Source organism: Lynx canadensis, chromosome B4 (genome assembly GCF_007474595.2).
Source record: "Lynx canadensis isolate LIC74 chromosome B4, mLynCan4.pri.v2, whole genome shotgun sequence".
NCBI lineage: Eukaryota > Metazoa > Chordata > Mammalia > Carnivora > Felidae > Lynx > Lynx canadensis.
Genome location: NC_044309.1, coordinates 45,912,332 through 45,933,176, shown reverse-complemented (window position 1 = coordinate 45,933,176; position 20,845 = coordinate 45,912,332). Strand labels below are relative to the sequence as shown.

Sequence of the window (20,845 nt, the reverse complement as noted above, 5' to 3'; positions counted from 1 at the left end):
GCCCGCGGACAATCCAGCGGGTCGCGCCCACGCCCCTCGCGGGGGCCGCAGCAGGGCGGGTGGGGTGGCAGCGGCCGACTGCTTCCCAGGCTGTGCGCGATCGCCGGGCGCCTGGAGCCACCGCGGGGAGGAGCTCCCGGAGGACCGTGCTCCAAGTGGCCGGGAAGCAGCTCCGGGTTGCAGGGCAGGAATGTGCCCTTCCACCTCCCCCTCCCCTCCGCCTCCGGCCAACTTTCTGCCTCCGCAACGGAAGCAGGAACTGGCGAAGCACACGCCCCCCGGGCTGGCCGGGAGCTGCGGAGCATCCCTGCCGCCCTCGCCGATACCCTCGCGCGGATCTGCCGCTCCTTCCTCGGGAGCGCGTCGGGGCTGCCCTCGCGCGGGTGGGACACGGGAGCCCCCGGGTCGTGTAGCTTCCAGGTAAAGGCGTCACGGCCCTCCCCCCGCCCCAGACCGGCCGCGGGCTGCGCCTCCAGCGCCGAGAGTGCAGCCCCCCCCCCCCCCCCCCCCGGGGCGAGGCCCCTCCACCTCTCCGGGAGCGCCAGGGACCGGGTTGGGGCGAGGAAGGGCTGGCCGGGGTCTTGGTGGGATCGCGGGCCCCCAGAGGGGATCTCCAGACTCGCGTAGCAGCACCTGTCTTAAGTGGCCCTGGCTCCGCGTCGTCATCAGGAGAGACAGAAGAATGCCCAGTGAGCGACACGCATTTCCTTAAAGGAAGGGAAAGAAAATGATTTCCAATATCTGACACGGTTTTGCACAAGTGCGTTGTAGTGGCTATAGTAAGCAGGCGTCAAAGTTCAGTGCCTCCTGAGCTTCCTCCCACCTGTATCTTTTTCACGCTTTCAACAGAATTCAACTTGACTGTGGACCTTTAAGGCCTAAGTAATAACGATTAGAAGAATTACAGAGGTTGAGTATCCTTAGCGCGATAAACTCTTCAGTAACTTCTTGCAGTCCAGGTGCCATGAAGATTCTGCCTAGAGAAAACACAGTTCCTGCCCCATCCCCTCTCATAGTTCTGGTTTCTTTGCAAAAACTTGAGGAGAGATTCTGTCAGAATCCTTGCAAAGTAAGACATTGTGGCCCGGTTTTCCTCTTTTTGCTCCTGTCTGGTTTTCTTTAGGGCTAGAAAAGAGACTTGCAAGATGCGGCAACATGAAAAAGGGTCACTTGTGCCAGAATTCTTAACCTGGAGAGCCACGGCTAGTACTCTGAAAGTCTGTGAACTTCAGTGGCAAAATGTATTTTAGTAGCCTCTCACTGAAATGTAACATTTCCTCTAAGAGGCATGTGATCAAAAGCCTTGGTAGAGTTAGACGCAGCTGTAATTTGCCATCAGTAGAAATCACAGGTGTTTTCGCATTATATTACTGATTACACAGATCTCAAGTATCCTGTTCATTCAACACTACTTCAAAATTATGGCAGTTATTAGATGTACTGCTTGATATTTGATAGGTTAATAAAGAAGCACAGATATCCCACAATTGTTTCTATTTTGACTGAAAACGGGGTTAATAATAGGATCTATCTCATAAGGATCAGGAATCTATTTCATTAGGATTCTTGTAAGGATTAAATGACATGACACATGTAACGTGCTTAGCATAGAGACTGGCATGAGAGAAACATAAATGTTACTTGTTATTTGTTTACAAAAGTTGGATACAACAGCAAGGAAGCTATTGGACTTGTGTGGTTACTATATATGGGTAATATATACTCTTTTTTTCTTTTGCTGTTTAACTATTTTTGTTGTTTTTTACTATTTTGTTGTTTTAAAGACTGTTTATATTAGGGATCACTCTTTTTTTTTTTTTTAAGATTTTATTAGTAAGTAATCTAATCTCTACACCCAATGTGGAGCTTGAACTCGCAACCTGGAGATCAAGAGTTCCACGCTCTGCGGACTGAGCCAGCCAGGCGCCCCAATATTAGATTTCACTCTTTACGTTGTACAGTTCTATGGGTTTTGGCAGATGTGAAGACATGTGTCAACGTTACAGTATCATTTAGAATGATTTCACTACTCTAAAAATCCTGTGTTCCATCTGCGCATCCTTCCCTTCCTCCTCCTGGCAACCACTGATATTTTGACTGTTGATGTAGTTTTGCCTTTTCCAGAATGTCGTATAGTTGACATATATGACAAAGAAGTCATATCTTTCAGACCGGTTTCTTTCACTTAGCACTATGCAATTGTGGTTCCTCTATGTACTTCTGTGGTTTGATAGCTCATTTCTTTGTACTACTGAATAGTATTCCATTATATGGATGTACCACATTTTGTTTATCCATTCACCTATTGAACGATGTCTCGGTTGTCTCCAGTTTTTGACAATGATGTAGAAAGTTACTATAAACATATATACATAGATTTTTTTGGTAGGATTTGGTTTTGTCAGTTTTTTGGATTTTAGTCATTCTAATAGGTGCATAGTGGTATCTTGTCATTTGAATTTACAGTTCCCAAATGATTATGGTGTTGAGCACCTCCTCTTATGCTTATTTGTTATCTATATATCTCTTTTGAGATCCACATGGGGCTTGGTCCCAGGAACTGTGAGACCATGACCTGAGCCAAATCCAAGAGTCAGATACTTAACCAGTTGAGCCACCCAGGTGCCCCAACTTTGCTCATTTTTAATTGGGTTGTGTTCTAAAAGTTCTTTGTATACTTTAGCTACCTGTCCTTTATCAGATGTGTGTTTTGCAAATATTTCTCCCAGTCTGTGGCTTATCTTTTTATTCTCTGAATAGTGTCTTGGGCACAGCAGATGTTTTAATTTTAATGAAATCCAACCTATCAATTTTTTTTCTTTCGATGTTTTAATTTTAATGAAATCCAACCTATCAATTTTTTTTCTTTCATGGATTGTGCTTTTGGTATTGTATCTAAAAAATCATTGCTTAATCTAAGTCCACAAAGATTTTTCTCCTATGTTCTATTTTTACTATATTAAAACTATTTTAACATGTTTTTTTAAAATATTTTATTTTTAGGTAATCTCTACACCAACATGGGGCTTGCACACACAATACCAAGATCGAGAGTCTCATGTTTTACCAACTGAGCCAGCCAGGCACCCCTCTAGGAATTTTAGAGTTCTGCATTTTACATTGAAGTCTATGATCCATTTTGAGTTAGTTTTTGTAAATGATGGAAGGTTTGTGTCTAGATTTATCTTTTTGCATATGGATGCCCAATTATTCTGTCACCATTTTTAAGAAGACTATCCTCTGTCCGTTGAATTGCCTTTGCTCTTTTGTTAAAGAGCAGTTGACTCTATTCGTGTGGGTCTTTTTCTGGGCTTATTAATCTGTTCTGTCGTTCTGTTTGTCTATTCTTTTGCCAGTAGCACACTCTTTTTTTTTTTTTAAGTTTATTTATTTTGAGAGAGAGAGCACAAATAGGGTAGGGGCAGAGGGAGAGAGAGAGAGAGAGAGGGAGCACGAACAGGGTAGGGGCAGAGGGAGAAGGAGAGAGAGAGAGAGAGAGAGAGAGAGAGAGAGGATCCCAAGCAGGCTCTGCGCTGTCATTGCACAGCCCGATGCAGAGCTCAGTCTCATGAATGGTGAGATCATGACCTGAGCTGAAATCAAGAGTCCCACGCTTAACCAACTGAGCTACCCAGGTGCCCCTACACTGTCTTGATTACTGTAACTTTGCAGTAAGTATTGAAGTTAGGTAGTGTCAGTTCTCCAATTTTGTTCTTTTTCAGCATCATGTTGCCCATTCTGGGCCTTTCTGCGTTTCATGTAAACTTTAAAATCAAAACTTTGCAGTGAATCTATAGATCAAGTTGAGAAGAATGGACATCTTTTTTTTTTTTTTTTTTAACGTTTATTTATTTTTGAGACAGAGAGAGACAGAGCATGAACAGGGGAGGGGCAGAGAGAGAGGGAGACACAGAATCCGAAACAGGCTCCAGGCTCTGAGCTGTCAGCACAGAGCCCGACGCGGGGCTCGAACTCATGGACCGTGAGATCATGACCTGAGCCGAAGTCGGACGCTTAACCGACTGAGCCACCCAGGCGCCCCAAGAATGGACATCTTAATATTGATGAACATGGACCATCTCTCCATTTATTTAGTTTAGTTTCGTTTTTTGATATTTTACATCAGCGTTTTGTAGGCATATTTAAAAAAATTTTTTTTAATGTTTATTTATTTTTGAGAGAGAGAGACACGCACACAGCGTGAGCAGGGGAGGGGCAGAGAGAGACACACACAGAATCTGAAGCAGGCTCCAGGTTCTGAGCTGTCAGCACTGAGCTGGACACTGGGCTCAAACTCACAAACCATGAGATCGTGACCTGAGTTGAAGTTGGAGGCCTGACTGACTGAGCCTTCCAGACGCCCCTCTAGGCACACTTTAAAAACTACTTTGATAATTATATTTCATATAACTGACTTCCTTCATAATCCTAATATATTTCATTTTTCATTGTATATATGTATTTTATTAATTTATTTTTTAAAGAATTTATAGGTTTTTTTTGTTTTGTTTTGTTTTTGTTGTTTTTTAGAGGAAGAGAGTGCGCGAAAGCAGGGGAGAGGGGCAAAGAGAGAGAAGGGCAGAGAGAGAAAGAGAGAATCTTAAGCAAGCTCCACACCCAGCACAGAACTGGACACAGGGCTCAATCCCACTACCCTGGGATGGTGACCTGAGCTGAAATCAAGAGTTGGACACTCAGCTGACTGAGCACCCCTCATTTTTATGTTTTCCTTAAATGTTACCTTATTCTGAACACTTTTGGTAAATATTTTTCTACTGTCTCCCCCGCTTTAGTCAAAAAACCTTTTTCTGTTCTTTGTTCACTATTTATGTAGTGTCGGTGCGTTCTTAACATGCTACATCTCCGAGACATTATTAACTTTAAGGCTCACATATTCTTTGACGTGGTTTTTACTTAAGTCTCTGTACAATTCACTTTTGAACTGAGACTCCTCCTATAGATTCTTGACCTAGATTTTTCATGTCAAGTTCCGTGTGCTGATTCTAATATTAATTGCAATCCTGTTCTAGGCAACAGCATTTACCCTGATGGTAGGTAGTTCTACCACAAGCTTTAGTAGAAATTGCACCAATAAAAAGTTATGAATAGGGTAAGTTGAGAAAGTTCACTTCTTGCTCCTCTAGAGAATCTAGTAGTCTTGATCAAACGGGGGGCCATTGGGTTGGTTATGGCATTAATATTCTACCTATGTGAAGTATCTGGTTACCTATGCACATTACTTCAGATCACTTAATATAATTGGCATCTGTCACTCAACATACTCTTAAAAACTCTATTGCTCATTCTAGCCTTGCTTATTTAAAAACATACAGGGCCATACTGAAATCTGAGGATTGCTGCTTCAAGGATCATTATACTCTGTGAAACTGACCTTTTACTCACTTTATGGAAAAAGACAACTTGCTTAGCACCATAGCCATGCTTGTTGAACCTAAGTGGAGTTTCTGAGCTTTGTACTAATTAAGATTTTCACAGTTGTTTTCTCATGGTGGTAGATGGATTGTTTGTAAATAAATTGGCTTCCAAGATTGAGTTGACCAGCTAAAAAAAAAAAAAAAAAATCTTTTCTGTCTCTCAGAAAAGATCCTAAGCCTCACCAGACTACCAAAGGGTTCGGGTTCATGACAGAAGAAGGAGGAGGAGGAGGAGAATGAGATTGAAGAGGAAGTATTTCTGCTCTACAGTATGATTCAGTGAACAATTTGTATTCTCAAAATGAATGAATTCCCTCTACTGACCAGCTAACTCTTAGAATTAGATTATTAGAGTTACCTGTCTCTGATTTGATACTTAAGGAGAGGCAGCCACAAGAAAGGCAGCCCCAGTTTCCTCATCTATAAAATGAGGGAAATAGTAGCTCTTTTTTTTTTTTTTTTGCAGACCTACTATCAGGATTAAATGGGATAATATATGTATATTTCATAGCACATTGCCTACCACCTAGTAGGTGATTTTAAAATGCTGGTTGTTAGTACTGAGAAAGAAACTCTGCCCAAGCCTGTTATCAGTGGCTAGAGATTTTGTGTCCTCTCCCCTCTTGGTTAGGAGAAGCAAGAAGAGGAAGGATTCTAGAACTTTGGGGGTAGGCCTCTTGTTTATATCTCTTCCTTCATAGATATTTGTCAGCTTTTAAGCACTGATGGGATAGTATACATGTTTGTGCTAATTAGTTCTTTACCAAGTTTTTAATGAAGGTTGTCTTGATCTATTAAAAGTGAAACATAAAAAATGCTTGTTTATTTCTGTTTTGTAAATCATGAGCTGTTGACATTGACTTGAAGGAAATGAAATGTATCTTCGTGAGATTTATTAAAAGAAACAAAACTCATTGATGATTTTCTATTTTTGTTCTAGAGAGAAATTCCATGATCTGTACAATCTTCTTGAAGCAAACTCAGACCAGAGGGAGGATTATCCTTGACCTTGGAAGACTAGGCTAAATTGAAATTTAAAATGTTCTTTAGGGAAGAATGGGGCTTGAGTTACACTTTTGTGGTAATTTGTTGCCTGACACTGAGGCTGTCCACCAGTCAGAACTGCCACACGAAGAGTCTAGAAGATGTTGTCATTGACATCCAGTCATCTCTTTCAAAGGGAATTAGAGGCAATGAACCTGTACATACATAAACTCAGGAAGACTGCATTAATTCTTGCTGTTCAACGAAAAACATAACAGGTAAGTAATAGTCCCTTGGCAACTCTTCATTTTAAGTGTTTTGTGATATAAGTAGCTGGCTGATCTGGCTGCATAGTTTATCCTAGTGATTCTCAATGGGGTAGAAATGTGGGTAACAAATCAATGGGAACATGTGCCACAAGTGTGTCCTCCCCTCCCCTAAGCTGGGTCAAAGTTACTCATGAGTGTGTGTGTATATCACCCAGGTGTGTAGGTAGAAAAAAGGTTGAGAACCACTGGTGTTATGTTCTAATAGGCATCTAAGATGCTGGAAACAAAAACCCTTAAGGGACATGGGAAGTTGTTTGGACTGACCCAGTCACATGACACAGAGGAAAGAGGCTCACAGGTCTGAGCCATACCTTTGCATGTTTCAAGTTCCAGACTTGAGAAATATTTACCCAAGAGAAACAGTGGTCATTTTTCAGTTGTTTATGACCCTGTCCTAATTCCCTAAATGAAAAGTAAATAAATAACCAACCACAGAAAAACACCCACACTACATTTATTGAGCACCGAATGCCTTGCTGAATGCTGGAGACAAAACAATGAATAACATGGACAAGGCCTTGCCATCAAGGAGCCTAGAAGAGCTAGTCAACACTGGAGTAATGCTTCTTACCTGACTTACTGGCCAACCGAATCATACGTTTTCTCTTATATCTTTGGTTTCTCTTCTTTGTATAATGGGTGTGGTATAGTCAGAAATGTATGCATATAATCTTGGTTCCTGGTTCCTATCAGAGCTCCTAAAAACCTTGCCGTTTCCTGAGCCTAGGAGCTTCTTTCGTTATTCATTGTGAGCCCCTTTCAACCACACCTGAGTTACGACTGTTGTTGGCTCCCTAGGTAGCTCCAGGATGGGAACTTGTCACCAGAAAGACCCAGCCTTGATTAGAAATTTGGAATTTTCAGCTCCACCCCCACCTGTAGGTAGAGAAGGGCTGGAGATTGAATTCAGTCACCAGTGGCCAATGATTTAATCAGCTGTGCCCACATAAGGGAATCTCCATAAAAAAATCCCTAAACACAGGTTTAGAGAGCTTCCACATTGGCAAACACATCCACATGTGCAAGAGGATTGTTCACTCCAGGTACACCGGGACGGAAGCTCCTGCACTCAGGACCCTTCTGGACCTCGCCCTATGTACACTTCATTTGGCTATTTATTTGTGTTTTCACTGATAAACTATCATAGTAAGTATAGCCTTTTCCTGAGTCCCGTGAGTAGTTCTAGCAAATTATCAAACCTGAAGTAGGGGTGGTGGGAGCCTGGATTTATGGCCAAGTTGGGCAGAAGCGTGAGTAACCTGGGAGCTGATACTTTTGACTGGCCTCTAAGTGAGGACAGTCTTACAGGACTGAGCCCTTAAACCTATGGAATCGGATGCTAACTCCAGGTAGTTAGTGTAAGAATTGAATCGAATCATAAGACATTGAGTCAGTGCCCTGGAGAATTGGAGTATTAGTGTGGAAAAGATACCACATATTTGACATCAGGAGGAAAAAAAAAAACTTTCAATGGTTTTCTCAAACTCAGCAGTGTGCTTTGATATTCTCTATAGGAGTAATTTATGGAAATCACAGAGATTTAGTTTAAATTTCCAGTTTTTCTTTAAATGTTGGTATCAACATTTATGTGAAATAGCAAATCATCTGCAAACAGGACTGAATGCTGTGTGGGTGTTTGTTGGCAACACAGGAAACCTTGCATTTCTTTTCAGCTCCGTAATGGGTGTTTAGTGAGAAATGAGGGTTTGCTGTTTTATTGTATAAGCAGAATTACTGTTACTGCTTACGGTAAGTAGAGATAATTGTGGGTCTCCTTTAACGGATCTCAGACTGTTTCTTCATTTATTGAGCAATGGTCTTTAAGTGCTTTGATAATTTGCTCATAACCACAGATTTTAGAAAGATGCCCAGGGGCGCCTGGGTGGCGGAGTTGGTCGAGTGACCAACTTCAGCTCAGGTCACGATCTCATGGTCCGTGAGTTTGAGCCCCGCATCAGGCTCTGTGCTGACAGCTCGGAGCCTGGAACCTGCTTTGGATTCTGTGTCTCCCTCTCTCTCTCTGCCCCTCCCCTGCTTGCTCTATCTCTCTCTCTCGCTCTCAAAAATAAAATTAAATTTAAAAAAATTATTTAAAAAAAGGAATTATTAAGAAAAAAGAAGTACAAAGGACACAAAGTTTTGCATACAACTTGGGGGGGGGCTTATGGACCTTTCCCTTTACCTCCATGCCCCCCAAAAATGTTATTGCAGAATTATCCCATTGCTGAGAAAGGAAAAACTAAAGTACCTTTCTTGTTGCCTGGTAGAGAGATGACATGATAAAACCCCTACAGAAACAGTCTTCTTTCCAAATGCGGGAGTCAAGGTTGATCCTCACCATTGCCTGATTTGAAGAAGTTGTGCTGATGGCCAGCTATGCAGAATATTTTCCGCTGGCTTTACTGAGATATATTTGGCATGTAACATTGTGAAAATATATACAGTGCGACAATTTGTTACACGTATATATTGTGAAATGACTACTACAACAAGGTTAGTTAATACACGGGTGTGTGGGTGTGTGTGTGTGTTTAGAAAGAGCATGCATTTTTAATAATTAGCCTATGTGCCTCTTAACCTTCATCCTGGGGCACGTGGGTGGCTGAGTCAGTTAAGCGTCTGACTTTGGCTCAGGTCATGATCTCACAGTTCGTGAGTTCGAGCCTCACGTTGGGCTCTGTGCTGACAGCTCAGAGCCTAGAGTCTGCTTCAGATTCTGTGTCTCCCTCTCTCTCTGCCCCTTGGCTGCTCACTCTCTCTCTCTCAAAAATAAATAAAAAAGCATTAAAAACAAAACAAAACCTTATCCTGACCAGGGGTATACTGATCCCTCAAGGGTCTTAGGCCAAGATGTGAGATGGCACCAGATTGAGACCAAAGCCAGCTCTAGACCATGATGAATAGAAAGAATGATTTCTACTGGGCATAGGTGGAAGAGAAAAAGAAGCAAGAAATGAAAGTTAAGAGTAAAAAGTTTGAAAGGAAGGAAAATGGAAAAGCAGAAATAAGGAAGAATAGAAATGTGAAGAAGAAAAATCAAAAGAAGAATGGTACTGATAAAGGTAAAACATAGACTTTGTCCTCCATACACTACTCAGGTCCTTTGTGGAAGGGGGCAATGATGGTGTGATGCTAAATTTAGGGACTCTACTCAAGAAAGCCAGACTCATGGCTTCATAGGTATCTGATATAGGTGTCTGCCTTTGGGATATGAGAGATACGTGAAATCATTAGGTTAGATCCATTTCTTAAGTTCCAACTCAGTTGTGAGTTGTGTAAAGATCGCAAAGTCAGTATTTCTGTGTGTATTTTGATGGATATTTGAGCAAATGGAAGGCTTATCTAAAGAATTAAATGCATTATTTTTTTAAAAAAGAATTAAATGTACTATTTAAAGTGGGTTTTGCCAAAATTACCTTAATTCAGATTTTTTAACCCAATGTCTTCACAAATTGCTTTAAGTGCTAAGGAAGAGGAAACGAATTAGTGGTCAGCAAGCAAATGCACAACATGAACAAAGGTATTTGTGTTGGACAGCAGAAAAAATAATTGCCATCGTCTTTAGAATATCCTACTTCAGTGTAATGCTTATGATACCTTTAATTTCAGGAGACAAAGCATGTAACCTGATGATCTTCGACACTCGAAAAACCACTAGACAGCCCAACTGCTACCTATTTTTCTGTCCCAGTGAGGAAGCCTGTCCCCTGAAACCAGCAAAGGGACTTATGAGTTACAGGATAATTAGAGGTAATAAAAGCATTGTTCTTTTTCTTTGGTGATTGGGATTATTTAAGGATATGGTTCATGTGAAAGATTTTCTACAAAAGAATCTAAGTAAAACTACCAAAAGTAGTCACAAATATAGAGGCACACCAGAAATCTCTCATGATTTAAAATTCAGTCTATTAAACCAAACATCTGTTTTCCAATGAAAGATCTCTGAATGATGGTATTTTGTGTTGTTTAGCTTTTTGTTTCTACCTTCCTGAGATAAAAGGCACTCAGACCTTTCATGAAAACATTTTGAAACACCTCTTTAGAAAATGTAAGAGGCACTGGAATAAGGTCTCCGTGTCCACGGTCTGTTTTAAAAGGGTTAAGACCCGGCTGCCTGGGTGGCTCAGCTGGTCCAACTTCGGCTCAGGTCATGATCTCACTGTCCACGGGTTTGAGCCCTGCATCGGTCTCTGTGCTGACAGCCCAGAGCCAGGAGCCTGCTTCAGATTCTGTGTCTCCCCCTCTCTCTGCTCCTCCCCCACTTGTGCTCTGTCTCTCTCGTTCTCAAAAATAAATACACATAAAAAAATTTTTTTAAAGGGTTAAGATCTATGTGAGTATATAAAATTCTAGTACATTTGTGTTTAGGTTCTAATTATTTTATAATCACATTATGTGAAATCAAACACCCTGGATTTTATTACCTAGACCTGGAAGGAGGTTCATTCAAGAAGTATTTACTAAGCGTCCACCATGTGCCAAATTCTGTGCAAGGCATTGGAAATACAGTCTCTATTCTGAACATATTTGTTCAGAATTTAGAAAATAAACAACTAAAAAATAATATAATAATTTGGATATGTCTTGGTGAGATTTTGGCTTGTTAATATTTTTTAAGTTTGTTTATTTAGTTTTGAGAGAGACAGAGACAGCGTGAGCAGGGGAGGGGCAGAAAGAGAGGGAGAGAGAGAGAGAGAGAGAGAGAGAGAGAGAGAGAGAGAGAATTCCAAGCAGGCTCTGCACCCTCAGCTCAGAACCTGACGTGGGGCTCAAACTTACAAAACTGTGAAATCATGACCTGAGCTGAAACCAAGAGTCAGATGCTTATACCAACTGAGCCACCCAGGCGCCCTGGCTTGCTAATGTTCAGGGTGAAATGTTTTCAGTATCAAGTGTCCTTTTATTTAAGTCTTAGACAGTTTTTTTCACTATACCCTTGGCTATTAATAATATTCTATTTGCTCATTTACTCAATAAACAACAAATGTTATTTAGCATCTCCTATATGTGCCAAACACTTTTTCTGCCCCAAGAACACAAAAATGGAAACATGGAAAACAAGGTTTTTACCTCTGGAACTTATGTTTTAGGAGGGAGAGACAATAACCATCCTAAATAAGTAATCAAGAAAAATATTATAAGTAATCAAAAAAAAAAGTAATCAAGAAAAATATCATCACAAGTGTTAGGCTGATGATTGAGCTAAGACAATGTAATAGATGATCACTGAGTGGACCCTCTTGAGTAGGTGATCAGAGGAAGCATCTGTGAAGAAGTAACCCCTCAACTGAGATCTGAATGGTAAGAAGCCAGATGTGAGAAGATCCGGGAAGACCTTCAGGCAGAGGAAATAGCCTGTTTCAATATCTTGAGGCAGAATGATTTCAGTCTCAGTCTCAGCTGGCTGACTCACTCAGAGTGAACCATATAAAGAGTGACATACAGGGGCACCTGGGTGTCTCAGCCGGTTAAGGGACTGGCTTCGGCTAAGGTCATGCATGATCTCATGGTTCATGGGATCGAGCCCTGAATAGGGCTTTGCACGGACAGTGCGAAGCCTGCTTGGGATTCTCCTTCTCTTTCCCTCTCTCTCTCTCTCTTCACCTCCCTCACTCCTGCTTTCTCTCTCTCTCTCTCAAGAGAAACAAACTTAAAAAAAAAAGTGATAACGCAAGAAGTATGAAAAGCGGAGAGATCACATAAAGCTTTGTAAGCCAAAGTAGGAAGTTCTTATTTTAGGTGTCTAATGGGAAGCCGTTGGAAGTTTTCAGTAGGCGTGTAACATGGTGTTTTCAAGGTGATTTCTCAAAGCTCACTGTGACTGCTCTACTGGGGAGGGACAACAATGCGGCAGCAAGAGAGGAAGTGGGAAGACTGGGTAGGAGGCAGAGGCAAGATCCAAGTGGAAGGCCATGACATTGTGGACCAGGGAGGTGGCAGATGAGGTAGAGAAGTAAACATACAGCTGTTTCAGAGGAAGAGCCGATGGTGTGGGATGGTTGTGACGGCATGGGAAACAGAAGTATTGGAATTGAGTCCTAGTTTCCTAGTTTTTGGCTTGAAAGTCTAGATGGATGGTGGTACCATCTACTGAGCTGGGGAAGATTAAGGAGACTGGTTTTAGGGTTGGGAGGGGGAGTGCACTCAAGGATTGTCTTGTGACTCTTTTATGTGTGAGGTGCTTTGGGGAATGATACTGCCCAGGGTGCCTGGGCTCAGACTCCACTCTGTCCCCTGTGTCTGAGTTTTGGTTAATGAACCAGATGTATCAAACATTCCCTAAAACAGGGGCATAAAGCACAAATTATTTGTGTAAATTCTTCCTAAATAGTGATATAAACCAACTATAAGAAAACTGGCATAAGGTACAAAAGTTTCGGTTTTGCTAGATGAAGAAAGCTCTGGAGATGGATGAGGATGACAGCTGCAGAGAATGTGATTATACTCAATGCCACTGAACTGTATACTTACAGAGTTAAAGTGGTAAATAGTATGTACATTTTATCACAGTTTTCAATTTTTAAAAAATTTTTAAAAGTTTATCTATTTTGAAAAAGAGTGTGTGCGCCAGCAGGGCGAGGGGCAGAGAGAGAGGGAGAGAGGGAATCCCAAGCAGGCGACATGGGGCTTCAACTCACGAACAGCCTTGAGCCAAAACCTTGGTCATGATCTCGTGGTTCGTGAGTTTGAGCCCCACGTCACCTGCTTCTCTCTCTCTCTTTCTGGCCATCATCCTGCTTGCACCCACACTCTCTCAAAATAAATAAACATTTTTTTTTTTTTAGATATTGATTTTTAAAAAACACTAGGCATAGAACAAATTAGCCTTTCAAAACACTTAAAACCTTACTTTCTGTGGACACTGTCTCGTGCTGCCCTTTTGGGGCATCAGTGGGCAGATCTTCTGGCTCCCCCAGATCTTCATGGCTCCTTCCCTTTGTGCCTGTGTGTAAATCATCTGGGAGCCTATAGTGTGGTGGTGATACTTCTTGCTGTTCCCCTTGGATCACCTGGAACATTGCAGAGCCTGTTAGATAGCCAGGGGTGGTAATTCAGCAGCAAATGGATATTCCAGTCTTAGTGTCCAAAGAGGTCAGGGCTCAAGACACTAACCGGAATGTTTGTTCTTCTTCTGGAACTCCCATCGTGTGGAATTTGGACTGCAACATTCCGCCTCTGTTATCCCTTCTCACTACCTCTTCTTCATTCTGCCCCTTCTTCTACTATCAGCGCGCTTCCCTGTATCTGTCTTCTATTTCATAACGAAAGCGCAACATTAAAGAAATTACAGGTAACTTAATCTAGCAATTCTACTTTCATAAAACCTTAAAGAAGCAAGACCAAAACAAGAAAAAGCTATTGGTTTGAAGCATGTTTTTTTTGTGAAATTAGTTTGAAAAGTAAAAAACTAGGAGCAGCATAAATGTCCCGTTGCCTGAGAATGGTTGGGTACAAAATATGATGGATCCTTGGGGCGCCTGGGTGGCTTGGTCGGTTGAGCGTCCGACTTCGGCTCAGGTCATGATCTCGTGGTCCGTGAGTTCGAGCCCCGTGTCGGGCTCTGTGCTGACAGCTCAGAGCCTGGAGCCTGTTTCAGATTCTGTGTCTCCCCCTCTCTCTGACCCTCCCCCGTTCATGCTCTGTCTCTCTCTGTCTCAAAAATAAATAAACGTTAAAAAAAAATTTAAAAAAATAAAATAAAATATGATGGATCCATTTGAGAGAGGTTGAGCGTTCCGCTCTTGGTTTGGGCTCAGGTCACGATCTCACGGTTCGTGTGTTCGGGCACCTCATTGGGCTCTGTGCTGACGGTGTGGAGCCTGCTTGGGATTCTCTCTCTCTCCCTCTCTCTCTCTCCCACTCTGTGTCTCATAATAAATAAACTTAAAAAAAAAATAAGTTTGAGGTATATAAATAAACAAAATTCCAGGTGAAAAACACCTGGTTGTTTTTCAAATACATGAAAAAAAATTTAACTCTAAGGCACACAGAAATGTTAATGGTTGCTGAGACATAATGATAAAAACCATAGTTGAATTTGTTTTATAATTTCCATATACTTCTGTAATGTTGTTGCTTTTATAATCCATGTGTAAAAGAGGGAATATGAGGTAAAGATTCTCTCCAGTGGAAATGGGAGAAAAGGGAATTTTGGCATGTGTGTAAATCTTTACTGGGAGGCTGTGAAGGTCATAAAGTCGGATTAGAATTAAACAGTTCTGGTGGCAGCCACCAGGGGGCGCCATCAGCCCAGAGCAGGTTGAAGAGCAAAGTGGCATGGACCCTGGACATCATGTGCTGCAGGCTTTATACATACAGGATGTTTACAAATTGTGTTTGTAATTCTCTTTATGAATCTGCCCATGTTGATGGACTGAGAGTCCCCACAAAAATAAATTATCTGCTTCCTGTTTAGAGTGAAATTAATAGATATCTGTTGGGTGGTTTGTTTCCAGATGAATTCCATTTCCTATAATGGATGGGCTAATATTTACAGACCAAAAGCTTGAAAGATGATAGTGTACTGTGTTCATTCTATAAAACCATTGCAACTTGGAATTATTTAATTTTTTTCCCAGCTTTGCAGTGTGTCATTTCTACCGAGGACTAGAATAGGGGAGTTCAGAAACAATAAATTGGGAGTCTGTTTGCTCAGCTGGTTTCCAAGTAATAGTCAGTCCCTAAGTTTTTTATTTCATCAAGTCACTTGAAAATGAAACTCAAAAGAGAGATTGAGGGCACAGGGCTGTTTTGCAGTCCCCGCTGGCTCATCTCTGTGAGAGTGAGAAAAAGCACCACACCCCAATGGCAAACATCAGCGGGTGAGGTGAAGGGAGCAGGTGCACAGGATCCCTGCATGCCTCTAGGATCCTTGCCAGTAGATGAATCTTATCAAGAAATGGGACTAGCCCTTGCTTTGCTTTATTTATGAACTGACATTCTTGAGAAAGAAAGCAGCTGTTTTGGTCATTCTTGTCAATGGCTTTATTTAAGTTCTGAGTTCACACACATCGCATTTACTTAGTCTTTTTTTTTTTTTTAACTTTAAAATGGAATATGTTGAGTCCTGTTCTTTTTGAAAAATATCTGATGCTACCTAAAAATAGAGATGCTGTTTATCTCATGGTGATGTTATATCTATCATCGTGATGTAACCTGCAACAGAAACTCGTTTCTCCAGCATTGTTGGAGGAAAGAGGAATTTCAATCATCCGAATTCTATTTTGGGGTAAAGTACTATATCCTAGAGCAGGTGTCTGCAGACTTTTTCTGTCAAGGGCCAAATGAGAAGTATTTTAGGCTTTCCAGGCCGGTCTGTTTTTTTTTTTTTTTAATTTTTTTTAACATTTATCTATTTTTGAGAGACAGAGCATGAGTGGGGGAGGGGCAGAGAGAGAGGGAGACACAGAATCTGAAGCAGGGTCCAGGCTCTGAGCTGAGCTGTCAGCACAGAACCCGACATGGGGCTCGAACCCACGAACCGTGAGATCATGACCTGAGCCAAAGTCAGATGCTTAACTGACTGAGCCCCCCAGGAGCCCCTCCAGACCAGTATTTTAGGTTTTATGGGCCACATGCAATCTGTTGTATCTATTCACCTCTGTCCTTATAGTATGAAGTACAGGCAGACAGTGCATAAATAAATGAGCATGGTTACATGCCAATAAAACTTTATTTATAGACACTGAAATTTGAATTTTATATAATTTTCATGTGTCACAAAATATTATTCCTTTTTATTTTTGTCAGCCATTTAAAAATGTATATGTTAGCCCATAAGCCATACAAAGAGAAGTGACAAGCTAGATTTGGCCCTCGAGCCATAATTTGCTGACCCCTGTCCTAGACGGATTAAGGAGTGACCGTTCTAAAGGACCTGTTCCAGGTGTGATGCTTACAGACTAATCGAAGATATTACAAATCAGAGGTCGCCTCTGGATGTTTGTTAGCAGAGAAGAGAATGGAATCTAGTTCAGACACTGGCACTGAGAGGAGTTGAAGGAGAAAGGGGGAAAGAGAACAGGGAAGAATGAACAAGGAAATGCTAAGAAATTCCTTTTCTTCCTTCCTTGTGTTTTCTGCAGTTCAGATCTAAGTGAAAATGATCAGCCAAGTAGCAGAGTGATACAGAGCAATTCAAATGATCCTTCCCTGCCCCTGATGGCTCCCACAAGCCTTCCCAATTTGAGCTGTGATGAATGATGTGTGAGACTAAGAGCATAATTCTAAGCTTTCTGTCACCGTGAGGAGGATGTGAGGCTGGTCCCTCCGTAGCCAGCACTCGGAATTGTGTGATTTTCGGCTCTTTCTATCAGCACTGTGGCCATCCTAATTTCAAATTTGGTCCCACAGTCCTCAGACTCTAAGACATTGGCTCTGAAATTTTAATCCTTGAGAGTCACAATGAAATCTCCCAAATTGCCTCCCTCCCCTGTGTGTGGTGCTGAAACCTGTTTTTTGATTGGACACTGTGTCATCAGCCTTCTGCTGCTGCTGTGGCCTCGGTGCCCTGGGAGGAGACCAGACCTTCCCTCCCGGCCCCTCCGCCTCCACCCTGTTGCAGGCAAATTGCAAGGATTCTGCCTCCGCTCCCCCTTGCCTTTCTTGCCTGCGGGTGCCCTTGCTACGAAATCTCTCTCGGTGATTGCTGCCTTCCCAGCTGTCTTGTCAGTCCCAGGGAGTTTCTCTCTGCCACTCGTCTTCCAGCCCTGTCGCCCTGGCCCAGCCCTCTTCCCTGGCATCGGCCCCCTAAGTATCTCCATCTTCCTAAACCTCTTGCTGCGGCTCCTGAACTCCTCTTAGCCCCCTTGCTCTGCTCCTCCCAGCTCTTCCTTCATTTGCCTGGTCCTCCTCCACACATTTCTCCTCTGTCCCACCACTCTAGAAATAAACCACAGCATCTGGTAGAGAGGCAGTGTCATCAGATTCTGATTTAGCAATTTGTATTTTTCCATTTTGCGCAAGTTTCTATGAAATGTCAAGTTTCAACAGTTTGGGGATTTACTGAACAAGCTGATATGTTTGTCTTTTTTTAACCTGCCTTCGCATGGAAATATTTAAGTCTCCCTTTAACTTTTCTCTACATTTTCAGACTTTCCAGCTCTGGCTAGAACTCATTTGCCAAGCCAAGAGTTAACCCAAGAAGGTTCTCTCATCCATGGCCAGTCTCCGCAGGTGATCACTCCCACGCCCCCTCCTGTGACAGGTTATTCAGAGTCCACTGACAGCTTACAGAAAGGTACCTTTTCTCAGAAGTTGGGGTCCTCAGATCACTTGGAGAAACTATTCGAGATTGATCAAGCGAGTACACGGTTCCCTGTTGATAAAGAAAAGGGCCATTCTCAGAGTTCACGGTTTTCTTCAGAACAAAACATAGCTCATCTGCTACCCGAAAAGGTGACAACACTCCCCACTACCAAGGCTGTTTCCTCTCTGCATATCACCTCTGCCGCTCCAAAGCCTGCATTTCCCCCCACCACCAATGCTCCGGTGATACCTTCTGTGACTTTTGAACCAGAGGGGGCCACCTCAGCTCCACCCCTAGCAGTGGTCACGTCTCAGCCCCCCACAAACCTCTTGTCTATAATGTTGACACATGCCGAAGTTACACCCAAAGCTGGCATTACTACGACAACCATCTTTGAGGCACCTACGGACTGGAAAGCCCCCCCAGAAACAGTGCCGGTCAGAGAAATTTCCAACCTATCTTTGAACACAGAGGATGCCTATAACTCTGCTACGCTTTCTTTGTCAACTGTGGATTCTTCTGCTGCCACATTACTTCTGTCAAATGTGGATTCTTCTGCTCCGAATAAAAGTGCTTCTCAGGAAAATGGGAAGGCCAGTCCAGGTGGTTCCCCCCTGAAGAGTGTTCCAGAAAGTCAGCATGGCCTCCCATTTGAAAAATGGCTCCTCATTGGGACCCTGCTCTTTGGTGTTCTGTTCCTAGCCATAGGCCTTGTCCTCTTGGGTAGAATGTTCTCAGAATCTCTCCGCAGGAGACGCTATTCAAGACTTGATTATTTGATCAATGGGATCTATGTTGACATCTAAGGGGGAAACTAGATGTCTCTTATTCATGTTCTTCCTGGTAGTCCAAACACAGTGACTTTCTACTGACTTGCTGATCTTAGCAGGATTTTTGAAGTGTCTTGAAGACAAGCAAATGCCCCCTACCACTTTCTTTTTGCTTGCTTTTTTAAGACAATGGGAGAAAGGAAACGAATTAGGTAATTTGAGTGATCTATCTCCAAAATATTCGCTGAAAACAAAGCTCTACCTAAAGTAATAAAGTATAATTGGCATATAAATTGAAAAATGACTGGCTGTTTGCAAGGAAAAGTGGTTAGGACTTCTAGGCTGCAGTTCATTAGCATTTCTGGTTCCAGATAAAGTCAACTGTTTATGATATTAATTCTAATAGATTTACTTTCCTTTTTATATGAATTCCAATAAAACTTATTCCAGATGTATTTCCTTCCAATTAAATATTTGAATAAATCTTTTGTTACTCAGTAATGTTCTTGTAAGTGACACATCCAGCTGGATAACTTTCAGTTTATTCCCACCAGCAAAATGATTAAATGATGAAAATATGTGTTCTAAGTTAAAGTGACACCCCCCCCCCCTTTTCCCATCAGTGAGCAAAGAGGTTCCTTTGGGAGAATTCTAGCAGAAGATTATTATCTACATGGAGACAGTGATAAGTCACTTTTGCTAAACAGCCAAATCTACTTTGGGTCCATTCTAGTTAACTATTCTGCCCGCCCCCCTCCCCCGCAAAAAAAAGTAATACAGGAATATTCTAAACTTTACCAAGTTGAAAACATAACAGTGTTATTTATAAATCCTTATGTAAATTTTGCCAACAGTCAATTTTGGCTTTATGTGGAATAACATTGGAAACAATGGATAATGCTTACAATTATTGTTAAATGATTACTGTGCTGTAATTTTTATGTGCATTTAAAAAATTCATTTATTTTTAATTCCAGTATAGTTAACATACAGTGTTATATCAGTTTCAGCATACAATAAGTATGCTGTAATTTTTTATTGATTAGCTATTGAAATGCCTGAGCAATGCCTTTAATAAAAATAGTTTGCCGGACGAATTACAGTGAGGTGACTAAGAATCCAGAAGCTGCCTGGGTCAGTTTGACATCTGAGTCTCTGGACTTCAGTTTGCTTATCTGCAAAAGAAGAGGTTGTCCCTGGAGTCACCAGGGTTTTTAAAGATACAAATGGAATTTGGGAGTGAACTTTATACAGTGAGCACTAGAGGGCAGTAGCTGGTTTATAAGTATAGCAATGAAGACAAATGTAGGAAATGACAGAAACAGGCTTTTCTCCTGTTTCTTCCTCATCTCCTCCTGCTTCTCTCCTGGACACACACACACACGCACACACACACGCACACCCATCTACATTAAGCTCATAAAGCTCATTAAGAGGAAAGCTGGTCTAGTGAAAATACTACCTTTCATATATTTTCCAATTTAACAGCTTGACACAAATCTCCAAGGGGTTTACATAAGCTTTAAGTAGGCTGAATAAATAAAACCTTGAATCAATTTAATTTAACGAGTATTTATTGAATATCCACATGCAGGCCAGAATCAGATCAGTAACTAAGTGCCTTGGAATTTAAAATTTTCTCCTCGTCTTTGTTAGCAGAATTGGACAGTGGGAATAAGGCTTTCTCTGGGTGCTTACAGAAGTTTTCTTCTGGTTCCTTCGTAGCTCTCTTTCCACTTTACTGCATTGCCTTCTTTCTTGCGAAGGAGAAACTCGAACAGGAGCCCGGATGAAAGATGCTTGAGGCCCAAACTCCGGCAGTGAGCGTGGGGATGTGGATTGCAGGGGAACAGCTGGATTTAAGACCAACTTCTAAGGAGGAAAGAGTAGCTCTTCTCACATAGCTCTCCCTGCCCATTAGACCTGTCATTGTGGCAGAGACTGCTGCAAGGGGCAGTGAAAGGGAAGGAAGCTGGCCTGTACTTTCTTGTAAGTAATTTTAACAGTGAATGGCCTGGGCAACCTTTTAAATAAAGGTGAACTGAATTATGAGCCCCCTCCTAGGGATAGTGACAGCCT

At 41.9% G+C, this 20,845-nt stretch overlaps 1 protein-coding gene across 1 annotated transcript; it reads left to right on the top strand.

Annotated features, from left to right (window-relative positions):
* Nucleotides 1-274: 274 nt before the first annotated feature.
* Nucleotides 275-19,863, top strand: MANSC1 (MANSC domain containing 1). The gene is made up of 4 exons (XM_030322061.2): nt 275-420; nt 6,376-6,697; nt 10,358-10,498; nt 17,841-19,863. Exons 3-4 carry the CDS (start codon nt 10,378-10,380, stop codon nt 18,800-18,802), a joined length of 1,083 nt encoding a protein of 360 aa, XP_030177921.1. The 5' UTR covers nt 275-420; nt 6,376-6,697; nt 10,358-10,377; the 3' UTR covers nt 18,803-19,863.
* Nucleotides 19,864-20,845: the final 982 nt, after the last annotated feature.